We start from the raw sequence: 22558 nt of genomic DNA, 5'->3' as shown, positions 1-22558 counted from the left end.
CAGCTGACAGGGGAGCCACGAACAGCCTGGAGAGCTGAGCATGGGCCTGCTTCACGCTCCAGCGGGGCCCGAGGCCCCCAGGAACTCTACCCGTCCTGGCGGCCTCACAGAACCTGCTGCATCCATCTCAATAGGCACACCTCCTCCAAGAAACCTTCCCCGCTGCTCAGAGGTCTTAAATCCAGGGTTTGCACTCACAAACTGTGCAGCCTACACCAGCTTTCGAGGGACAGCAGAATACTGTGGGGGGCCTGGCACAGTCCCTGGCATACAGTAGGCACTCATCGAGCCCGTCAGCCCCTCTACTCCTGACTTCTGAGGCAACAGGAAAAGACCCACCACCTTGTTCTCACAGCAGAGCCTCCCTGCCAGCGCAGATGGTCACAAGGGACTCCCGGGATGCTGCCCACCTTGAGAGCCAGGCCCCTCCGGAGGGGCCAGTCTGGGCCTGACACCCCTGACCACCAACCCCCTGGGCAGAGCCTGCCTGTGCCTGGGTGAGGAACCCTGCATTCTCCTTGCCACCCAAGGCTTGCATCTGCCTTGGGGGTCCAGGCTCCACCCTCTCCAACCCCCAGGCCCACTGCTACCCCCAATGCCTGACCTGTGCCCACCTGACTCAACCTGGCTACTGTTCAGCAAGTTTACAAAGTGTTTTCAGTCTGAACAGGAACCGTTTTCAATCCTTTATTTCAGAAAGGAGAGTCAGGAGAACTGGGGACTTAGAAAATACAGATCCTAAACTCAGAAGTCCCTGCCCCAGGCGTGCAGAGCCAGGGTCGTAGGGTTTTGTGCTGGGCAGGGGCTGCCCTGGGAGGGGGATATAGGGGGAGGCACTTTAAGACAGCCCTTAGGCTGTGAAGGGTGTCAGCTGGGCCTCTGAAGCCACTAACCTCTGGTTCCCATCATGGAGAGCCCTGTGTGGGGGACCCAGGGGGGCTTCCTCCCGGAAGGGCCCCCACCCCTAGTGTCAGAGAAGCTGGCACAAACTGAGGGAGTGAGGTGCCGTGACAGCAGCCACAGCCCCCGGGGACCCCGGCAGGCCCAGCTACCAGCCTGGCACTGAGCATGCCATCTGCTTTAGGCCCCGGCTGGCGGGCAGGTGGGCAACTTGCTCCCTCAGTGCAGGGGGCTGGCGGCACAGATGCAGGCTCAGCACTACAAACTCAAAACCCCTATGCGAGGGCTCAGTCTTATGGGAAATGCCTCCAGCCGAGCCCCTCTGCCCCGACACCCTCTTCATCTGCCTACTGAAGAAACTTCTGTAAATAGCAGAGACTTGAGGGACCCCTTCCTGGGGTACGTGTATTTGTATTTTTCTGTTTGGGTGTTTGTGTGTCCCAGTGGGACCAGCTCCTCAGGGAGAGGAGGCAGGTGGGCGGGAGGCCTGGTGGGCGCCGTTACTTCTTCACGATCTGGATGACATCCTCGTGCTCCATGGTGTGGGTCAGCCCCACCCGCTGCGGACTGTACTTGGTGCTGGTGCCCTGGGTGAGGAATGGGGGCAGAAGGGTCACCTCAGCCTGGACTGGCCAAGGCCACGGAAGATATCCCCGGGTGTGTGTGTCCTGGGGGGGTGAATGCCATGGCGTAAGGTGGGGGCCTCAGGCAGCAGGACGTCCGCAGTGGTCTGACCATCCCTGATCTCAAAGGTAGGGGAGGGCCAGGCACAGTGGCTAATGCCTGTAATCCCAGCACTTCTGGAGGCCAAGGTGGGAGGATCACTTGAGCTCAGGAGTTCGAGACCAGCCTGGGCCAGGTAGCGAAACCCCATCTTCATGAAAAATTAGCCAGGCATGGTAGTGTGTGCCTGTAGTCCCAGCTACTTGTGATGCTGAGGTGGGAGGATCGCTTGAGCACAGATATGAAGGCTGCAGTGGGCCATGATGGTGCCACTGCACTCCAGCCTGGGAGACAGAGCCAGACTCTGCCTCAAAAAAAAAAAAAAAAGAAAAAAAGCAAACACCAGAAAAAAGAAAGGATGGGGAAGGCCCATGTCTACCCTGGGTTGGCATGTACATTCTATGGAGGACAGACACACAGACATGCCAATCCCCACAGGAAGGACAGGGACACCACGCAGAGAGTGTGAACGCCTTGCTCCATGCCTAACCCAGGGGCTGTCCTGGGTCTAACCCCCTGCTCGCCTTCCACCCAGAAACTCACCCACACCAGGGCGTACTTGAACTGGCTGGCGAGTGACCGGTGGATGCGGTGGCACTGGAGGACAGGAGAGAGAGTCAGGTAGAGGTGAGGCTCCCCATAACCCCATCCCAAGCTTGGCCACACATTCAAAGCTCAGGACACAGGCTAAGAGGCAGCAGTTCCTGCGGCAGGTGCCCATAGTCCGGGCCTTGTGTAGAGGACTGACACGTGCTCAATTCGCACACAGCCACCCAATCACAGCTGCAGGTGGCCCTGCCATTCCCACTCCTGGTCTGCCAGCTATGGTGCCTAGTTAGGAATGTTCCCACAGCCACCAGGGGAAGGTCAGGGGCCTGGCTGCTAGTGGCTCTCTGCCTGCCTTGCCTGAACAGATGCTCCTTCAGAATGGGACAGGTGACAGCTTGGAGTCTCCCCGGCTTGGTCACCATCTCTCACTCCTCCTGGCCCCACCTGTGGCCTGAAGCTTCCCACACATCATATCACCCCCAACTCCCAGGGCAGCGTATACCCTTGGTAGGGATGAAGGTCCCAGGGGTCCCAGAGGTCACATGAAACTGGAAGGAGACCCTGGAGGAGGCATCCAGCAATTGCCCCGAGAGTGTGGACCTCTGGTTGTCACGCTGACGGTGGCACAGTGGAGGGCGGTGGGGAGGGGACTCTGCAATTGTGCAATGTGACTCCTCTTCCCACATGCCCACAGGTCTTCCAGGCCCTGGTGGGAGACCCAACGCCTGAGCCCAGAGTCCCGAGGGCGGAGGCCAGCACCAGGCCTGCAGGAGCACTTCCTTGACACAGATGGAAAGGTGGCTGATTCTGGTCTGCAAATGGGTTTTGTTTTACTCAGCTTGCCCAGCATTGCCACTTGTGAGTGACTGAAGGGATTCAGGAGGGTAATCGTGAGTCTCCTTGGCTCCTCCTGCTGTGACCTCAAGCCTAGGCCCTGAGAGAGACGGGACTTTGCCTGGCCTCATTTGTTTAATACCTCCAGGGTGGCACTCGGAGACCTGGGGCTGGGCTTGTGGAAGGAATGAATGCACAAGACCAGATTGCAGGCCCAGCCACCACTGTCCTAAGGGGCTGCAGGGACAGCTGGGTCTACAGTGTCCCTTGCCTACAGGATACAGATCCGGAGAAGAAATGAGCTTGAGGAAAACAACACCAGGAAAGCATCAGCCCAGGAGGACGGCCATGTGACCCGAAGCTTGACCACCATCTGTGCCTGCAGGGTCATGTTCAGGTGACAGAATCCTGGACAGGGAAAGGCAGTCTCTTGCTCCCTAAGCCCAGAGCACCTCCCCTGGGGCCTGTGCATACCTGCTCCCCTACCTGGGATGCTCCCCACCCCAACTCCTCACTGCCAGACCTCCTAGTCCTACAAGCCAGCTCAGGTTGCCTCCTTGAAGCTGCTGTCCTGACCTCTGTGTTGAGCTGGCGCCACTCCCCACTCTCCTTGACGGATGCCTGAATGGCATGGGAGCAGGGTTACTGGCATCTATGCAGTGCCAGGCAGCATGCTGAGTGTCCTACATGCTGGATCTCGTTCAATGTGTCCTCCTGACTACCTGTGGGGTGAGGGCAGGCAGCACACCCTGCTCACAGGAGAGGTCAGAGCCTCAGCACACGGCTAGGAAGGGGTGCTGCAGACGCAGCCCCAGGCTGTCCAACGCCAGAGCCTGCATTGACATCTGAGAGTGAGACCAGCAGAGCCCACCCCCAGCCCAGGGCACGTCAGGCAGAACAGAGTCCCAAGGGGCACGCAGAGCTCCCACCCCTTGTCACAGCAGGTCTCGTCAACTCACCACATGCTCCACCGAGGCCCCTTTCCGGAGAATGATGGCATCTGTGAAGTCCGGCCTCTCTGCAGGGCGGGATGGGGAGAGTCAGTCACGTATCAGGGCCCACACTGCTGCCTCGTGATTCTGCACGAGCGAAGAGCTGGCCACAGAGGCCCTTTTGGTCTCCTTGCCTTGGCCTAACCTCCCCCTGACATCCAGCATGCCCTCCGCGTAGATCCCTGTGCCATCTTCTACGAACCCGACCTTAACACAGTGACTCAAAATAAATCAAAACTCTAGGATTCACAGTGCCTGCCACCCATCTGCCGTGACAGCACTGAGAGAGACCAGGACCTGGACTGAACGGGCAGGGTGCGAAGGGATGCTGGAGTCTAGTGAGGGAAGCTGCAGCTCACTCCTTGCTGCCAAGGTCAGGGTTGATGCAAACTGCTCCAAATTCAGCAGTTGGAACCCCAGGGCATGTGTGTGTGTGTGTGTGCGTGCGTGCATACCAGGAGGATGGGCAGGAGTCAGACATGGGGATGGCTCCTGTGGATTCAGGTCCCTAATGCTCCTGCAGTGGGGCCTGTCACTGTGAGGGGAGGTCAGGAGGGCACTGACTGCTACAGCCAGTGGGGACCCCAAGGTAGCCTTGCCCCACCAGGGCACCCTCAAAACCAGCAGTGCCCAGCGCTGAGAAGGGAAAAGAGCTGAGATGTGTCTAGACAAGCCAGGCCAGAGCCAGTGCCGGGGTCTCTGGGCACCACACACTGGCCTGGCAGCCTTCTAGGGAGGATGAAGCTCAGCTTGTTGCTCAGCTACGTGCAGTGCAACTCACGTCCTCTCTTCTTGGTGTAGATGCAGGTCAGGGCCAAGTACTCCCAAAGCATCTCCAGCAGATAGTCCAGGTTCAGCTTCATGCCGCAGCTGCAAAGAGGCCGGTCAGGCAGGGGACCCTGTGAGTTCAGAGGCTCACTATTGGAGGGGACAACCTCCACTGGCCAGGCGGCCCGCTGGTACCCACAGGGAAACAAGCGCATTACTCTGATGGCAGCTTGATGTTTCTGCAGCCAGTGCCTCTGGGCACCAATCACGGTCACACTCAACCAGGGTCAGCATCTCTCCTAGGGGCTGGCAAGCCCGTGCTCTGTGGAGGGTCGCAGCATGTGTGGTTGATGAAGGGCTGCCGTGGGGAGATGGTCGGGGGCTGTGACGGGACCATGGGCAAACGCTAGGAACCCTGACACCCCGAGTTCACTCCTTGTTGAGAGGAGCAATGGACTTCCAGGAAGTCCAGCAGGGATTTCAGCAAGAAGAGAGGATAGCCAAGGCTCTGGAGGCACCAGGCCTGGGTGGACTGTGGCTTGAAGGTTTGCAGTGTGACCCTGAGCTGTGTCCTGACCTCTGTAGAGCTGTTCTAAGCACAAGCAGGTAAAGGTGTAGAAGCTCTCACGTCCTGAGGATGGCAGCCCCTCAAAGGCCTGGGACACAGCAGGGGGAGAGAAGCTGAGGCTGTGCTGTAGGACGGACACTATTCTCTGTGGTGGCTACAACCACCACAAAATGGTCCTTGTGCTTAGGCCGGGACCCTCATCCATCATTTGCACTGTCCAGCCTCTTGGTCCCCGAGCTCTCAGTACTATCGGCCAAGCTTCACTGTGAAGCTGCAGAGCACCCGCTCCCAGCCAGGAAACCAGCAAAGTGGAGCACCTGAATCAGTCTGCACCAAAGAGGAGCCTGCCAGGCTGTGGTGGCAAGTGAACAAACAGCCAGAGTGCAGGCAGTACCCCAGGGACCCACCCTGCAAAGGAGGTGGGCCTGAGAACATTAGTTCCCTTTTCCCCTTTGAGCTGTGGTCAGACAGAAGCCACACCTTCCAGATCACCAGGAGAGGTAAGCTCACACCCAGGGCTTCTTGCAGGGACCTTGGTTCACTACTAAGTTAAGAAGCCTCTTTTTTTTTTGAGATGGAGTCTCGCTCTGTTGCCTAGGCTGGAGTGCAGTGGCACAATCTCGGCTCACTGCAACCTCCGCCTCCCGGGTTCAAGTGATCCTCCTGCCTCAGCCTCCTGAGGAGCTGGGACTACAGGAGCACGCCACCATGCCCGGCTAATTTTTGTATTTTTAGTAGAGACAAGGTTTCACCATGTTGGCCAGGATGGTCTAGATCTACTGACCTCGTGATCCACCCGCCACGGCCTCCCAAAGTGCTGGGATTACAGGCGTGAGCCACCGCGTCTGGCCTAAGTTAAGAAGCCTCTTGACCATTTAACCTTGGTTGATGAAATCCTTCTGTTTTCTTAACCAAAGTCCACAAGACATCACCCACTCTGCCCATGCAATTCACAACTGGAACGGGCCAATGCCTCCAGCAGCTATGAAGGAGACCCTCCTGCAGTGTCTCCTGGGCCTCATGGACAAAGTGCTCTGCCCTGGGCAGGAAGTCATGGGCTCCATGAGTGCTGCTGGAGGCTGTGCTGGCTTTTCCTCCTCCACAGCCAAAGTGGCTGGGAGGCGTGATGACTGGGGTCAGAACCCACAGCAAGGACAGCAGAGTGGCAGGATGCCAGCGGCCTCACCTGATGACCACACTGTTGGGTTTTCGGGCCAGGCGGTCCACCTCTTCCATGGAGATCTGGTCGATTTTGTTATAAACCTGAGATTGAGAAGGTGGAGGCCAGTGCTGAGGATAGGAGCAAGGCATCCAGGAAAGGGCCCTCCATCGCCCTGTGCTGGCTGCAGCCCTTCCTTGGAGAGCTGAGTCTACGCCCTCCCTTCCTTTGCTGCCTCAGGGTAGGGAAGGCTGGGCTGGAACCCTGGTTTCAAGCTCTCCATGTCTGCAAGATTCAAGCAGCCACTGAGGTGAGGGGAGGGGAGGGGAGAGCCTCAAACTCTTTCTGCTTCTCTCACAAGGCTCCGGGAGCTGAGGAAATGCATGTGGTGGAAAGGCCGAGTGGCCAGGCCAGGGCTCCCCTCCTGCACTTACATAGAGGCAGGGCATGTACACTCGGTTGCCCACGATCACATCGATGAACTCGTCTGGGGAGCAGTCTTCTCGGAAGAGCACTTCTGCGTTGAAGATCTCTGAGGGGCTCCGATTAAGGGCAACCTGTGTACCAGCTGCCCGTCCCTCCTCAGCGGAGGGCCCCAAAGAGCCGAGCAGGAAATATGCTGGCCGCATGGGATCTTGGCGGTTATCTGCTTGTGAGGTTTTACAAGATTGTAATGCTTTGGAAGCCTTCTTTCCTCTTCCCCAGAGGGACTACAATATATAAAAGTTTCAATCAACACAGGGTTTTAATCTTGACAGCTAGGCAGGGAGAAAAATGTACCTGCTAGAATCCCCAAAGCCCCTCAGGGGAAGCCTGGGTTTTAGCACCAGGAGCATCTGAAAGCTGGTCGAACCCAGCTTCTCCTGTGCAGGACTCCAGTGGGGGCCATCCTGCCTCTGCTCACCCACCTCTGGCAACGAGGGGCTCACAGCTCACTCTAAGAGTTCTCCATATGCCAGGCATAACTCTGCCTGAGGCCCTACCCTATCCCCAGGGCCCCAGAACCCAGCCAGCCCCCAACCTTGCTTTAGAGGCACCATCCACTCCCCAGCTCTCCCTAGGGCTTCTCCAGGCTAGGAACCCCCCATCATCAGAGGCTGTTTCCCATGACATCTTTTTCTTCCAGATGTCATCTGGCTACCCCAGTGCCCAGTACTCGGCGAGGAGCCAGGAAGCCATTGTCAAGTGCATGGCTGCAGCCCTGGCAATCTGGAGCTTGCCCAGAGGCTGGTCGAATGGACAGCGGGGGCAGTGGGGGTGACCTGCTGCCACCCTGCGCCACGAGTCCTCCTGTCTTGGTCAGTCCCCCCGCTGCCCTCCCTCACGTGTCTTTCAGGGAAGGATACTGTATTCGTGCAGGATGAGCTGCACCAGCTTTTCCGAGCACTGGGTCAGCGTGACTGTTGAGTTAAAGGAGATGCCACCGCCTTTCTTGGGCTGAAAGAGGAGAGAGGGACGGGGAGAACTGCTAACCGAGGGGCCACAGCAATGGTCCCACAGCCTCAGTCGCCGGCCAATGCAGTCTCAAAACTGCCACACCCCTGGCCTGCAGGCCCGAGAGGTGCCTCACCTTGAAGTAGATGTTAGGCTTGTGCTTGTTGAGGCGGATGCCCACAGACTCCAGCTCCTTCTCCAGCAGAGACCTAGGCAGAGCACCCCATAAGCCCTTCACAGGCTGTCCACAGAGCCAGGCTGCACAGCTTCCCTGTTACGCAGGACATCACTGCCCACACTGACAGAGACTGACTCTCTCCTCACCCCCTACCCCAGCAACCCGGAGAACACTCCTTCCCCCAATGCCCCAGAGCTGCAGGGAGCTTCTAAACTCTGCCACAGTTGCAGAGGGAACCGGTCCGGTTTATAGTCGGCATGCACAGGCAAGTGGTGGAGCCCCCATGAGGTGACCACATGAGAGTACTCCTTCTGGTCCCAAGGAAGCAGGCCTGGTGTGCCCCTCTGCCAGGACATGGGATGAACAATGCTTCTGTGCTTGGGGCTGGGCTTCTGGCAGGTTCTGGGCAGTGATGGGGCACCTGTGCCTCTGAACAGGAAGCAGAGCCAGGCCAAGCCCCTTGGCCCCCAGCCCCAAGATGCCTCTGTGCTGGCTGGACACAAGCCTTGAGGAGAAGACACCACAGGCTGGGTGGTGTTGGGTTTAGTCTGTGAAAAGTCCTACCACTACTCTCACATGTGAGAGGGCCAAGCACCCACAGGCCGCCCAGTACGAGCTCAGGGACACATCGGCCCTCCCCAGACATGTGAGCCTGCCCCATGCCCCACCCTGCGGACCTCTGCACCTCTCCCTTGGTGGCATCCAGCATCATGATGACGACATCAGCTGTGCGTGCCACAGCGATCACCTGCCGGCCACGGCCTTTTCCTGGATGGGTGGGAGGGATGGAGTTACATACACGAACTCATGTGACCACTACCCAGCCCACGGCGCCCTGGACTCCTGTCCTTTACAGACCTACCACAGCCTCTGCCACATACCAGCACAAGCTGCTTGATTTTATTGGCATTTTTCTTTAATCTATGTGTTTTACTCACAGTTATTTCAGAAGAAAATCTGACGCCCACCATCATAAAAGGAGTAACGGGATAATAACGGCTATCCTATGCCCACCCTTACCATGTGGCAAGCCCCAGGCTAAATGCCTGAAAACTATGCTGTAAATTAAGTATGATCATGCCCATTCTACAGCTGAGGAAACTGAAGCTTGGCTTAGAGATAGCCAATCACTTGCCCAAGATCACAAAGCTAGTTTGGTGCCAAGGATTTGAACTGGAACCTGTGTTTTCTGGAAAGTGGGATAATAGACCAGGGATCCAGAGTGATCTCCATGACAGCCACACCCAGTTTCAACAATCAGTAACAGAGCTCCATCCTGCCTCCCACACACCTGCCCTGCCTCCCACCTTGGGCTGCGCCTTCAATGATTCCAGGAAGGTCCAGGAGCTGGATGTTGGCGCCTTTGTACTAGGATGCAGAAGAGAAGAAAGGTAAGGCAAGGCTGGGCCTCCACTGGGAAGGTCCTGCCTGGATCTGGGACATCTGGAATGGCCCCAGGGCTCAGGGGCTTAGGGAAACCCAGGTGCAAACCTGTGGCCAAGCCCGAGCCTCGTCACCATCCCAGCCCAGTGCACACCACAGCCTATGAGCTGAGTAGCCACCTAGAGAGGGCTCAGGATCTCCCAGTCCCACAATACTCATGGCTGATGGTACCAGCACTTCACAAATAAATTGCGTCACCGTGGGAACTTAACGCCACAGCACCCAGCTGCCCAAAGCAAACACAGCCCAAGGCAGTGAAGCTTCATGGGGAGGCAGAAGGATACAGCCAAGCAGCAATTAGTGACTAGACCTGCAGTGGTGTTGGGGAGGAGATCTCGCACAGGAGGCGCCAGGCAGAGTAGCCACATGCTGGCCTCACCTCCTGGTTCCAGGCCCCACCAGGCATCTCTGGGGTCCAGCAGCTAGGATCCCCAGAATTGTTGGTGATGGAGGGCAAAGCAGCTCAGTCCAGAGCCTATTCTGACATGGGGACATCCACCCTGACTCACACACGGCGGGCACAGGCACAAGTCCAAACACAAGCACACGTCCCTTCTCCTGGGCCCAGCACACACACTTACTTCAATGACCCCAGGAATACACGTCAGAGTGGTGAACTCATAGGACGCTGCCTCGCTGGCCGTGGAGGTCATCAGACTCAAGAATGTGGACTAGGAGAAAAGGAGGTCATTGCACTGAGGAGCCTTGTGTCTGGCCTTCTGGGAGAGGCCCCAGGGACTGGGGGCCTGCAGGTGCAGGCAGCAGGAGGAGCCCCTCTCACCCTCAGCTCGGTGACCTAGATGGCTGTGAAGAGACCTCCCAGCCGGAGGGCTTGCCTCTGGCCCTGTCCTGGATGGGTCGGACACCAGAGGGTCTATCTGTTCCTTGGCGGCCTCAGGACTGTCTTGGGTAGAGGCAGGGATCTGGATTCTGAGGGGGTTCCCCACATACATCAGGAGCCTCCCCTAGCCCCACACAATTCTCCAGACCCTCCTGGCCCCAGAGAACTTTAAGCAGGTAGCAGTCCCATGGCACTCGTGGAACCAGTACCCAGACGTGCTGTGTACCTAGGGAGGGTGTGAGGAGCTGTGCAAGGAGACGCCAATCTCCTGGGCTGAAGCAGAGACAGCTGACAGGAGAGGTGCCGCAGGGAGGGAGTGGGGAACTGGGAAGATGTGGATGTGACCACTCAGGCCACCATTCACTGTGGCTGGGAGTTGGAGAAACCTGGCTTTGAAACCTGCCTCTGCCGGGGTATCCTGGGATCGGGCAGGAAACTCCATACTCTCAGCTCAGGGTCTTTACATGTAGAATGGGCACGAACCCAGTCCCTCCCTCACAGGACTGCACAGGGATTAAAAAGGTAAGGACCAGGATGTGCCTCGCTCCGAACACTGTAACATCTCAGTGATAGATGCTGTGGCTGAGAAGGCCAGCCAAGCAGTGGGCAGACCCGGGGAGGGAAGAAACCCAGCCCCATGCCTCCTGCTCCATCCTAATCAGCAGGGCCCCAGGAACAAGAAGCCTGAGACTCTGAGTTGCAGGGCCAGCTATCCAGACCCTGCCTTCTGGCTGACTGGCAGGAAGACAGGGGCACACCTCCCCAAGGCACCCTTAGACCTCTCAAGCCCAGAATGTGGCATGCGATGGAAATACATCGAGTCCTCAAATCCAGAAATCCTCAGCCTTGGGGACCTCCTGGAAACCCAAGAAATGATGAAAACCTGGTGGAGTGGACAGGTATGGATAGACAGGGTGGCCCCAACAGGTAGGCAATGGCTGTTGAGACACCCAGCAACCAACCTTGGGGCGACTCCCTGATTCTGTCTGGCCCCTGTGAGTAAGAACTGGGCCCTCCCATGGTGGGAGAGCCTATACTCCCAATAAGGCAGGTGGGATCTGCCACAGGCCCAGACTTCAAGGGTAACTAGAGCGGCTTCTCTATCAATCTCTCTCTCTCTGATACATATACCAATCATATAGGCAGACAGTACAACAAACAAAACTAAACACCGCCCAGCCTGCATGCAGCAAGCATTCAAGGAAAGGTAGCTGTTACCACCTTCCCCTATGCCTGGCCCTGAGCAATGGAAACTGGGTGTGGGCTCAAATTGTTCAGCTGAACTGAGTTAGAAGCTGCTCCCCGGCACCTGTCCAAGAGCTTTGGTTGTTGCTCACTTGGCCTATATTCTAGCAACCTCCCCACTGTCCCACTTCCACCTTGCCCTGCTATAGCCTGCTAGCTACACAACAGCCAGAGTGATTCTGTAAAAAAAGTAAGTCAGCGCCCAGATGGTGGTTTCTAATGCTATTCTCCAATCAAAGGAACCAGGGCTCCTTGGAGAAATGGCAGATTCTAGGCCAGGGCAGGGAATATACAAAATGAGCTTGAGGCATCTTGCAGTGTCAGAAAGTCAGCAAGTGCTGGCAAAACACAATGGCGGAAGTACATGAAAGAAGCCAACTAAAATAGCTCCAAAGTTAAAACCTTTCGAGCAGCAAAATAACATGGTGTGGGTTTAGACCCCGAAGCACAAAGTAAACCCCACGAGGCCATACGGATATCAATAAATGACTGAATAAAACAAATGAATGGGAGGAGAGAGACACATCTCCCAGGCAGAAGAATTCCAAACAGTTTCTGTAGATGCTCCCCTCAAGGAGGCGATGGAATTGGGGCTGCACACAGTCACCTCCCTCCCCAAAGCGGTGTGGCAAGGGGAGAAGAGAGTGTCTCATGGTGGAGAAACCTGACACACCTCAGCCAGGTGGTCAAGATCAAAATCAGCAGGGGTAAGTCATGTTGACAGTATGTGCCCTTCATGTGATGTGATAAAAATGGCACTTTACCTCTGTGGTCTTCCTTGCTAAACTATAACCCCAGATTAACCACAAAAAAAAACACTGGACACACCCCAACTGAAGGACTTTCTATAAAATATGGGAATGGAACTCCTTGAAACTGTCAAGGTTATCAAATCAAGGCAAGTATAAGGAACTGTCTAGAAGAGCCTAAGGAGACATAACAACTGAACTGTGATGTGGGATCTCAGGACAGAAAAAGGACAATGGGGAGGAGCTAAGGAAATCTGCATAAAGCATGGACTTGAGGCAAGAACAGATCAACATTCATTGGTATAAAAGGTTAACTGCCAGGGAAAATGGGTGTGGGGTATATGGGAACTCTGTGCTACCTTTACAACTTTTCTGTAAATCCAAGACTATTCTAAAATAAAAAGTTTATTTTAGGCCGGGTGCAGTGGCTCACACCTATAATCCCAGCACTTTGGGTGGCTAAAGGGGGTGGATCACCTGATGTCAGGAGTTCAAAATCTGCCTTGCCAACATGGTGAAACCCCGTCTCTACTAAAAAAGGATACAAAAAATTAGCTAGGCGGGTTGTCGCATGCCTGTAATCCCAGCTACTTGGGAGGCCGAGGCAGGAGAATTGCTTGAAACTGAGAGGCGGAGGTTGCAGTGAGCTGAGATCACGCCATTGCACTCTAGCCTGGGCAACAAGAGTGAAACTACACCTCAAAAAACAAAAAACAAAAAACAAAAAACAAAAAAAAAAGCCAATCAGACATATCTCGTTTCTGCTCAAAACTCTGCAATGACGTTTATTTTATGCCTCACATAAAAAGTAAATCACGTCGGGAGCGGTGGCTCACACCTGTAATCCCAGCACTTTGGGAGGCTGAGGTGGGCAGATCACCTGAGGTCAGAAGTTTGAGACCAGCCTGGACAACGTGGTGAAACCCCATCTCTACCAAAAATGCAAAAATCAGGGGGTTGTGGTGGTGGGCACCCGTCACCCCAGCTACCCGGGAGGCTGATTGATAACTGCAAGTGCTTGAACTCAGGAGATAGAGGTTGCAATGAGCTGAGACTGTGCCACTGCACTCCAGCCTGGGTGACAAAGCGAGACTCCATCTCAAAAAAAAAAAAAATAAATAAACCAATATAGATTGTACACTAAATAGAGCAACTTTCAGAAGAAACCTTTTTTTTTTTTTTGAGATGGAGTTTTGCTCTTGTTGCCCAGGCTGGAGAGCAACGGCACAATCTCGGCTCACCACAACCTCTGCCTCCCGGGTTCAAGTGATTCTCCTGCCTCAGCCTCCCGAGTAGCTGGGATTACAGGCATGCGCCACCACGCCTGGCTAATTTTGTATTTTTAGTAGACACGGGGTTTCTCCATGTTGGTCAGGTTGGTCTCGAACTCCTGACCTCAGGTGATCCGCACCCCCTCGGCCTCCCAAAGTGCTGGGATTACAGGCATGAGCCACCGCACCCAACCGAAGAAACCTAAAAACTCCGCAGTTTCATTTTTCAGTCCAAGCCAGGGTCCTTCCGGCCACCCATAAGCCCCTATCCTCTCTGTCTTCTCCCCTCCTGGTGCTCCTCAGGGAGCCACCTGGGCCTCCCTGGACACACTAAGCGAGCGCCTGCCTAAGGGCTTCTGTGCTGACTGTTCCCTCTGTCTGGAATGTTCTCACCCAGGACTCTGCAAGCTCCCTCACTTCCTTCAGGCCCATGCCCAAATACTCACTCGCCAGAGAAACCTGCCAGGACCTGTAGCAACTAGCAGACCTTCGCCCTGCCACTCACCAGTCCACGCTCCTCACTTGATACACCTCATCTTCACTTATTTACTGTCCTTTCTCTTCAAGAATGGGAGCTCTATGTGGGCAGGGACAGAGCTCTGTCTCATTCGTGCTATGTCCCCAGTCCCTGGCATAGTGCCCAGCACATGACACCACTCAAGATACACACTCGAGAAGTATTTGTTCGTGATGCCTGAGTTGGAAGACCAAGTAGGGCTACATCTGCTGGCAAGAGGAAAGAGTGTCCTCCACGTTAGGATGATAAAGGGCTGGGATCTGACCCTGGGGGAGTCCAGGTCTTCTGTGTCCCCGGAGCTAAGCAGAAAGGCAGCGAGGAGAGCCTGGATGGTCACCTGTTTGAAAGATGACTTCCTGCTTTCCTCCCCGAGGCCCACGCTGACCATCACTGACCTTACCCACAGAGGGAAATCCAATCAGCGCCACACGGGCATCGCCCGACTTCATGACATCGAAGCCCTCTCCTTTGGATGAGGCTGATTTGGACGGTTCCAGGAGCTGGGCCCGATACTTGGCGAGCTTAGCTTTCAGGAGGCCCAGATGATACTCAGTGGCTAAAGGATGGAAAGCAAGACAGAAAATGAGTGGCCAGGGTGTCCAAGCCCAGCAGTCAGGCAGGGCCCACACATCGCCAAGTACTGGCTGGGAAGCAACTGCTGTCAAGGAGATCAGGAGAGAAAAAAAAAACAAAACACCCTTCTGCTTAAAAAGCTCCCTTGGCTTCTCAATTCATTTAAGATAAAATCCAGTCTGTTAGGCTGGGAGCAGTGGCTGACACCTATAATCCCAGCACTTTGGGAGGCCGAGGTGGGTGGATCACCTGAGGTCGGGCGTTTGACGCCAGCCTGACCAACGTGGAGAAACCCTGTCTCCACCAAAAACACAAAATTAGCTGGGCATGGTGGTTCATGTCTGTAATCCCAGCTATTTGGGAGGCTGAGGCAGGAGAATTGCTTGAACTCAGGAGGCAGAGGTTGCAGTGAGCCTAGATCGCGTCATTGCACTCTAGCCTTGGCGACAAGAGTGAAACTCCATCTCAAAAATAATAAAAATTCAAAAATCCCATCTCTTTGTTGAGACCTCATCGCCCTACTGAGAACCAATGGTTCTCAACAGAGGTGGCACCACTCCCTGGGGGGCATTCTGGAAATTCTGGGAGATGTTTTCTGTTCACTTTGATGGTGAAGTCCTCATTGGCATCTACTGGGCAGGGGGCAGGGAAACCAGCTGCCCTATTAGATGAGTCAATCCTGCGTAGCCAAGGAGAATTGTCCCAAGTCCATGACTTGTGACATCCTAAAGGCATCCACAAAGGGAAAACCTGGGTTAGGATCGCCGGGCCTAGAACCTAGCTCTGTTTATATATAAACACAGGACATTTGTACAGTGTTAACAGACATTGAAATGTCCAGGAACGCAACTATTGTATATGAAGGGAATACTACGTCATGCGTTGTCTGAAACTTTACCTAGAGCTGCTCACCATTCGGGGATCCCACGCTGCCATGGCAGCACCTCTTGGGGCGTAACTTAGTGGCCAACACAACGCACCTGCATTGTGGCTGTCCCACCCCCAGTGATTCTACCTAAAGGCAAGAGCATTCCACTGCTTCAAGGTAACTTCGTTAGATCCTGGCAGCACTCCAGCATTTGCGTATTTAAATAAATACCATTTTCATTACAAATTACTTTCCTTTTTCTTCTTCTCCTTTATATTATTAGGGTATTACATTGGTTTTTTTCAAATTCTGTGGGTACAGAAATTATATTACTGATGAGGAATTTCATTTCAGGACTGTAAATGGTGTTACAAACTCTTTGCTCTAAAACGAGGCCGTGGTTGAGACTGAGAACCAGGACCCTATGTGACCTGGCTCCTGGCTACTTCAACGCACTCTGCTACATTCCAGACACAGTGGCTTTCTCCTCTCTCTTTTTTTAAAGAGATGGGGGTTTCATTCTGTCACTCAGACTAGAGTTCAGTGGCACAATTATAGCTCACTACAGCCTTGAACTCCTGTCTCAGCCTCCTGAATAACTAGGACTACAGGCATGTACTACCAGGACTGGCTAATTTAAAAAATTGCTTTTGTAGAGATGAGGTGTTGCTATGTTGCCCAGGCTGGTCTTGAACTCCTGGCCATAAGCAATCCTCCTGCCTCAGCCTCTCAAAGTGCTGGGATTACAGGTTGAGCCACTGGGCCTGGCCTTTCTTCTTTTTCTTTTCTAGAACATGCTGACCTCATGCCTTCCTTGGGACCTTCACACTGGCGATTCTCTCCATTTCAAAGAGATCTTTCTGGAGCTGGCTCCTTCCCATCATTTGAGGTGCAGCTCAAACGTCACCTCTTCAAAGAGGCCTCCCCTGCCCAGTCTCAGAGGGCGGTGTCCTACAGAGGTTGACAGCTTGTGTCAGAACTCCACCCTGCAATTACTGGGGCCGTTTTACTTTGGAAAAGTTAGTCTTCTTGTGCATCGGTTTCTTAAACTGCAAATAGGTTTATTAACAGTAGTAACTTCTTAGGCAGATTTCTTTTTTTTTTTTCTTTTTGAGATGGAGTCTCGCTATATCGCCCAGGCCGGAATGCTGTGGCGCAATCTCAGCTCACCACAACCTCCACCACCAGGGTTCAAGCAATTCTCCTACCTTAGCCTACCAAGTAGCTGGGACTACAGGCACACACCATGATGCCCAGCTAATTTTTTGTATTTTTAGTGGAAATGGGATTTCTCCCATTATATATATTTTATATATATATATATAAAAAATATATAATTTCTCCATGCTGGTCTCAAACTCCTGATGTCAGGTGACCCACCCGCCTCGGCCTCCTAAAATGCTGGGATTACAGGTGTGAGCCACTGACAGTCTTGCTGGTGTCAGGCTGGAGTGCACAGGTGTGATCTTGGCTCACTATAACCTCCACCTCCTGGGTTCAAGAGATTCTTCTGCTTCCTCCTCCCGAGTAGCTGGGACTACAGGCTGGTGCCACCACGCCTGGCTAATTTTGTAGTTTTAGTAGAGACGGGATTTCACCATGTCGCCCAGGTTGGTCTCGAACTCCTGACCTCAAGTGATCCATCCACTTCGGCCTCCCAAAATGCTGGATTACAGGTGTGAGCCACTGTGCTTGACCATACTTCAGCAGATTTTTGATGGTGGAATAATGGAGAAGTTTTACAGAAAGCACTAAGAACATCGCTTAGCACACAGTAAGCACCTAATAAATGTTGGCTATAATCTACAGTAAATTCCATTCTTCCCCAGACCCCTTCCTGCCTCGTGAGCCAGTTTACTGTCTTCTGAAGTCTGAAAACTATTTTATTTCTTTACTTCCCTGACTCTGATAGGTCAGGAAAAGGGACTGGATCCCCAGCTTCCAGCACAGGGCCCAGGCACACAGGAAATATTTTGCCAAGTGAATGTGTGAATTGATAGCAATGAGAAAGGGTCAAGAATGGGTTCTGCAGCTGGGCATGGTGGCTCACACCTGTAATCCCCAACACTTTGGGAAGCCGAGGAGGGAGGACTGCTTGAGGCTGGGAGTTCAAGACCACCCTGGGCAACACAGTGAGACTGTGCCTCTACAAAAAATGTAACAATTGGCCAGGCGTGGTGGCTCACACCTGTAATCCCAGCACTTTGGGAAGCCGAAGTGGGCGGATCACCTGAGGTCGGGAGTCCGAGACCAGCCTGACCAACACGGAGAAACCCTGTCTCTACTAAAAATACAAAATTAGCTGGGCGTGGTGGTGCATACCTGGGAGGCTGAGGCAGGAGAATCGCTTGAACCTGGGAGGTGGAGGTTGTGGTGAGCTGAGATCGCACCTCTGTACTCTAGCCTGGGCAATAAGAGTGAAACTCTGTCTCAAAAAACAAAACAAAAAAAAAAAAAAAAAAGAAAGAAAAGAAAAATATATATATATGTAAAATTAGCCGGTGTGGTGGTGCACACCATGAGTCCCAGCTACTCGAGGAGGTGGAGGTGGGAGAAGTTATGGACTGGGAGTTTGAAATTACAGTGAGCTATGATCACACCACTGCACTCCAGCCTGGACAACAGAGCAAGACTATCTCAAAAAAAAAAAAAAAGGATTCAGTGTCAGTCAGGTTCACATGGCCCTACCTGTCATCCCAGCTCCTTAAATTCTGAGTATATCTGAAGGGAAGGACTAGGTCTTAATCACCTTTACATCTCCTTTGTCTACACAGCCAAAGTAGCAGCATCTCTAGCCTCCCTGTGACTTTCCTTGGGCCTTACAGGTAATATTCCACACAGCAGCCAGAGGGGAACTTTGGGAGGCGGGGTCTGCGGCTCTGTGTAACCCAGGCTGGGTGGTGGCGGATCTCCAGCTCACTGCAAGCTCCGCCTCCCCGGGTTTACGCCATTCTCACTGCCTCCAGCCTCGGTAGCTGGGACTACAGAGCCGCCACCTGCGCCCGGCTAGTTTTTTTGTATTTTTTAGTAGAGCCAGGGGTTCACCGTGTTAGCCAGGATGGTCTCGATCTCCTGACCTCGTGATCCGCCCGTCACCGGCCTCCCAAAGTGCTGGGATTACAGGCTTGAGCCACCGTGCCCGGCCCAGAGGGAACTTTTAAGACAGAAGTCAGAATAGCCCCTTCCCTGCTTAGCACCCTGCACCAGCTCCCACTGCCTTAGAACACAACCCAGAGTCTTTCCCATGACCTATGGCTCTGCATGATCGACCCCCTCCTGTCCCATCACTGCACCCACCTAGTCCTGTTGATCTGTAAACAGCCAAGTTTGTTCCTGCCTCAGGGCCTTTGCACTAGCTATTCTTTCTGCCAGGAACACTCTTCTCCCAGATGTTTGCATGACCAGTTCCTTCTTCTCATTCAGGTCTTAGTTGAAACGCCCCATCCTCATGGTGGTCTTCTCTATCATTTCACCTAAGCAGGCCCAATCCCCAGCCCCTCCCCACCCCTAATACTCTGCTGTATCACCCTGGTTTGTCTTCATAGCACATACTGCTGGCTGACATTGTTTTATTTATTTTATTTCTAGTTTTCAGACTGTCAACTAGAAGGTCAGATCTGAGGGCTGGGATATGCCTGCTGTGTTCACTGCTTTAACCACAGTGCCTAGCACATAGTAAAGGCTCAGGAAAGATCGGCCGGGCATGGTGGCTCACGCCTGTAATCCCAGCACTTTGGGAGGCTGAGGAGGGCGGATCACCTGAGGTTAGGAATTCAAGACCAGCCTGGACAACATGGCGAAACCTCCTCTCTACTAAAAAAATACAAAAATTAGCTGGGTGTGGTGGTGCGTGCCTCCAGCTACTTGGAGACGGAGGCAGGAGAATTGCTTGAACCTGGGAAGCAGAGGTTGCGGTGAGCCCAGATGGCGCCACTGCACTCCAGCCTGGGTGACTGAACAAGACTGTCACAAACAAACAAACAAACAAACAAAAAAGATTTACAGAAGGAATGAGTCATAGAGGGCCCTCAACTCCTCGGCCTTCAAACCTAAATGGAACCAAGGGAAGGCAGACACTGGGACCAGCTATCTGGTGTTGCTTGCTTCCTTCTCCCACAAGCCTGAATGGCTAGCTACTAGCCTGGCCAATTGCTTCTCCCATTACTCTTCCATACCCACCTTGTGATCTAGATTGCTCTCACCGTCCCATGAACACATCATGCTCACTCCCATGTCTTTGTCTCAGTAGTGGCCCCCACCTGGGAAACCCTCCCAACAACCAGCTCAAGTCCCATTTCCTCCTAGTGTCATCGTTCTCTCCTAATCTCTCTTCTGTGAGCTCCTCCAGCCCTTACATTCTAAAGTCCAGATTTGAGGCTTCATTATCTATTATCTATGTTGGGGTGTTTACTTTAAATACTGAGTGCTCACCATGTGCCCAGTGCTTTGTAAAGGCCATCTAATTTAACTCAGCTGTGTGCTAAGATGGAGCAGGAGAGTATCACCCCATTTACAGATGAAGACACTGAGGCTCCAAGAAGTGAAGTGACTTTCCAGTGTTTTACAGAAGGTACGTGGTGGACCTGGGGTTCAAACCCAGGCCTTCCAGACTCCAGAGTCCTGATTCCCTTGCTCCAGTGGGCTCTCAGCTGCTGAGTGAGGCTGTTCCTGAGAGGTCTCCTCTTGTACTTCCCAAAACAACAGGGGAGACCACCAAAGCCCCGGGCCCAGCCATCAGGAGACTGGGGTTTGAACCCTAGCTCTGCCTCTCTCTGGGTCAGATGGGTCAGATGCTTGCTCTGTGAGCTGGGATTACTCTACTTGGACACACGGTCTAGGACTGATCAGATCTCTTGGGGGCCGTTTGCAGTCAGACCTGGGTGTGAGACCCGCTCCCGCCTGGCCCTGCCTTGGGCGCGCAGGCCAGCCTCGGCACTTGTCTGGCAACTTCTCCGCGGCCTCGGATCTTGTCCCAGCATTACTGCTGGAGTTGTTCCCCCATTTTACAGACAGGAAAACTGAGGCGGGCAGAAAGGAAGGCCCCGCCCGTCCGGCCCTCACCCTTGTTCTTCTGCGTCCGAGCGATCTCCTTCTCGATCTCCGAGATCTTCTCTAAGATCCCCATGGCGGCAGCAGAGCTGGGCGCACAGACAGCGGCTGCGGTGGCACCGGGAATTCCGCTCTGACCGCGGCGACAGAGGAGCGTGCGCCCGGAAGTCAAGGAGAACAGCGTTCTCGTGGGCGCCTGGTGCTCCGGGATTCAGAGTCCGAGCGAGCCAAGTTGCCAGACACTATCAGTTCCGCCCGCTGGACCGGCCAGGCTGTGGACCGCTGGGAAGGGCGGGGGCGGGGCCGGGCCATGCTGTACTGTCCCACGGCTAGGCTGGCCGGAGCAAGCAAGGAAGAGAGGGAATCTGCTCGTGATGAACCCTGAACTGCGAGTCCCTGCGCGCAGCTGACTGGCAGTATAAGGAAAAGGGTCTGAGTCGAAAGCCTGGTGGCTCTCATTTTATACTATAAATGGAGGTGTCCAATCTTTTGGCTTCCCTGGGCCACATTGGAAGAATTGTCTTGGGCCACACATAAAATACACTAACACTAATGATAGCTGATGAGCTTTAAAAAAATCGCCAAAAAACTCAATGTTTTGGCCGGGCGCGGTGGCTCACGCCTGTAATCCCAGTACTTTGGGAGGCCAAGGCGGGCGGATCACCTGAGATTGGGAATTCGAGACCAGCCTGACCAACATGGAGAAATCCTGTGTCTACTAAACATACAAAATTAGCCGGGCGTGGTGGCGCATGCCTGGAATCCCAGCTACTCAGGAGGCTGAGGCAGGAGAATTGCTTGAACCCGGGAGTGGGAGGTTGCGTTGAGTGGAGATTGTGCCATTGCACTCTCGCCTGGGCAACAAGAGGGAAACTCTATCTCAAAAAAAAAAAAAAAAAAAGTTCAATTTTTTTTCTTTGTTTTGTTTTTTTGAGACGGAGTCTCACTTTGTCGCCCAGGCTGTAGTGCAGTGGCCCGATCTTGGCTCACTGTAACCTCCAACTCCCAGGTTCAAGTGATTCTCCTGCCTTAGCCTCCCAGGTAGCTGGAATTAACAGGCGCGCACCACCACGCTCAGCTAATTTTTGTATTTTTAGTAGAGACAGGTTTTCACCACGCTGGCCAGGCTGGTCACAAACTCCTGACCTCAAGTGATCCGCCTGCCTCAGCCTCACAAAGTGCTGGGATTACAGGGGTGAGTCGCTGTGCCCCGCCTAAATTTCATAATGTTATAAGAAAGTTTATGAATTTGTGTTTGGCCACATTCAAAGCAGTCCTGGACCACATGTGGCTGCAGACCTAAGGTTGGATAAGCTTGAAGAAGTGCATAATGGATCTCCAAGATCTGCCACTGCACTCCAGCATGGGCAACAAAGCGAGACCCTGTCTCAAAAAAAAAAAAAAAAGAAAGAAAGAAAGAAAAGAAAAAAGAAAAAAAAGTGGATCTTTTTTTTTTCGTTTTTTGGTTTTTTTTTTTTTTTTTGGAGACAGGGTCTCACTTGATCACCTAGGCTGGTGTGCAGTGGCGTGATCACAGCTCACTGCAGCCTCGACCTCCCAGGCTCAGGTAATCCTACCTCCTCAGTCTGGGAGAAAGTCAGCCACCACGCCTGGCTGATTTTTGTATAATGTTGTACAGATGGGGTTTCACCATTGTTGCCCAGGCTGGTCTCAAACTTCTGAGCTAAAGGAATCTGCCAGCCTTGGCCTCCCAGAGTTCTGGGATTACAGGCATGAGCCACTGCACCTGGCCCCCCATACCACCTTAACTAAGTACTCCAACTCAGCATCACCTACCATCAGATGCCTCCTGATATGAAGCAGTGTAAAGCAGACAGCATCTCATGACTTTTTTTTTTTCCTTAGGCTCTCCCTCTATTGCCTAGGCTAGAGTGCA

At 53.6% G+C, this 22558-nt stretch overlaps 1 protein-coding gene across 5 annotated transcripts; it reads right to left on the bottom strand.

Annotated features, from left to right (window-relative positions):
- Positions 1–672: 672 nt before the first annotated feature.
- On the bottom strand, positions 673–20889 carry DRG2 (developmentally regulated GTP binding protein 2). 5 transcript variants are annotated; one of them, XM_003912421.4, is made up of 13 exons: positions 20674–20871; positions 14567–14727; positions 10130–10219; positions 9413–9473; positions 8783–8873; positions 8064–8136; positions 7840–7930; positions 6928–7025; positions 6521–6597; positions 4780–4868; positions 3966–4024; positions 2167–2220; positions 673–1487 (listed from the first exon to the last, which is right to left on the bottom strand). In XM_003912421.4, exons 1-13 carry the CDS (start codon positions 20735–20737, stop codon positions 1401–1403), a joined length of 1095 nt encoding a protein of 364 aa, XP_003912470.1. In that variant the 5' UTR covers positions 20738–20871; the 3' UTR covers positions 673–1400. The 5 variants fall into 5 exon arrangements, with proteins under 5 accessions (XP_003912470.1, XP_009188073.1, XP_021784495.1 ...); XM_009189809.3 differs by lacking the exon at positions 2167–2220; XM_021928803.2 differs by lacking the exons at positions 673–1487; positions 2167–2220 and adding an exon at positions 2227–2878 and having other exon boundaries at positions 14572–14727; positions 20674–20889.
- Between the last annotated feature and the right edge of the window lie 1669 nt (positions 20890–22558).

Source organism: Papio anubis, chromosome 17 (genome assembly GCF_008728515.1).
Source record: "Papio anubis isolate 15944 chromosome 17, Panubis1.0, whole genome shotgun sequence".
Taxonomy (NCBI): domain Eukaryota; kingdom Metazoa; phylum Chordata; class Mammalia; order Primates; family Cercopithecidae; genus Papio; species Papio anubis.
This window is presented reverse-complemented; position numbering and strand designations above follow the sequence as displayed.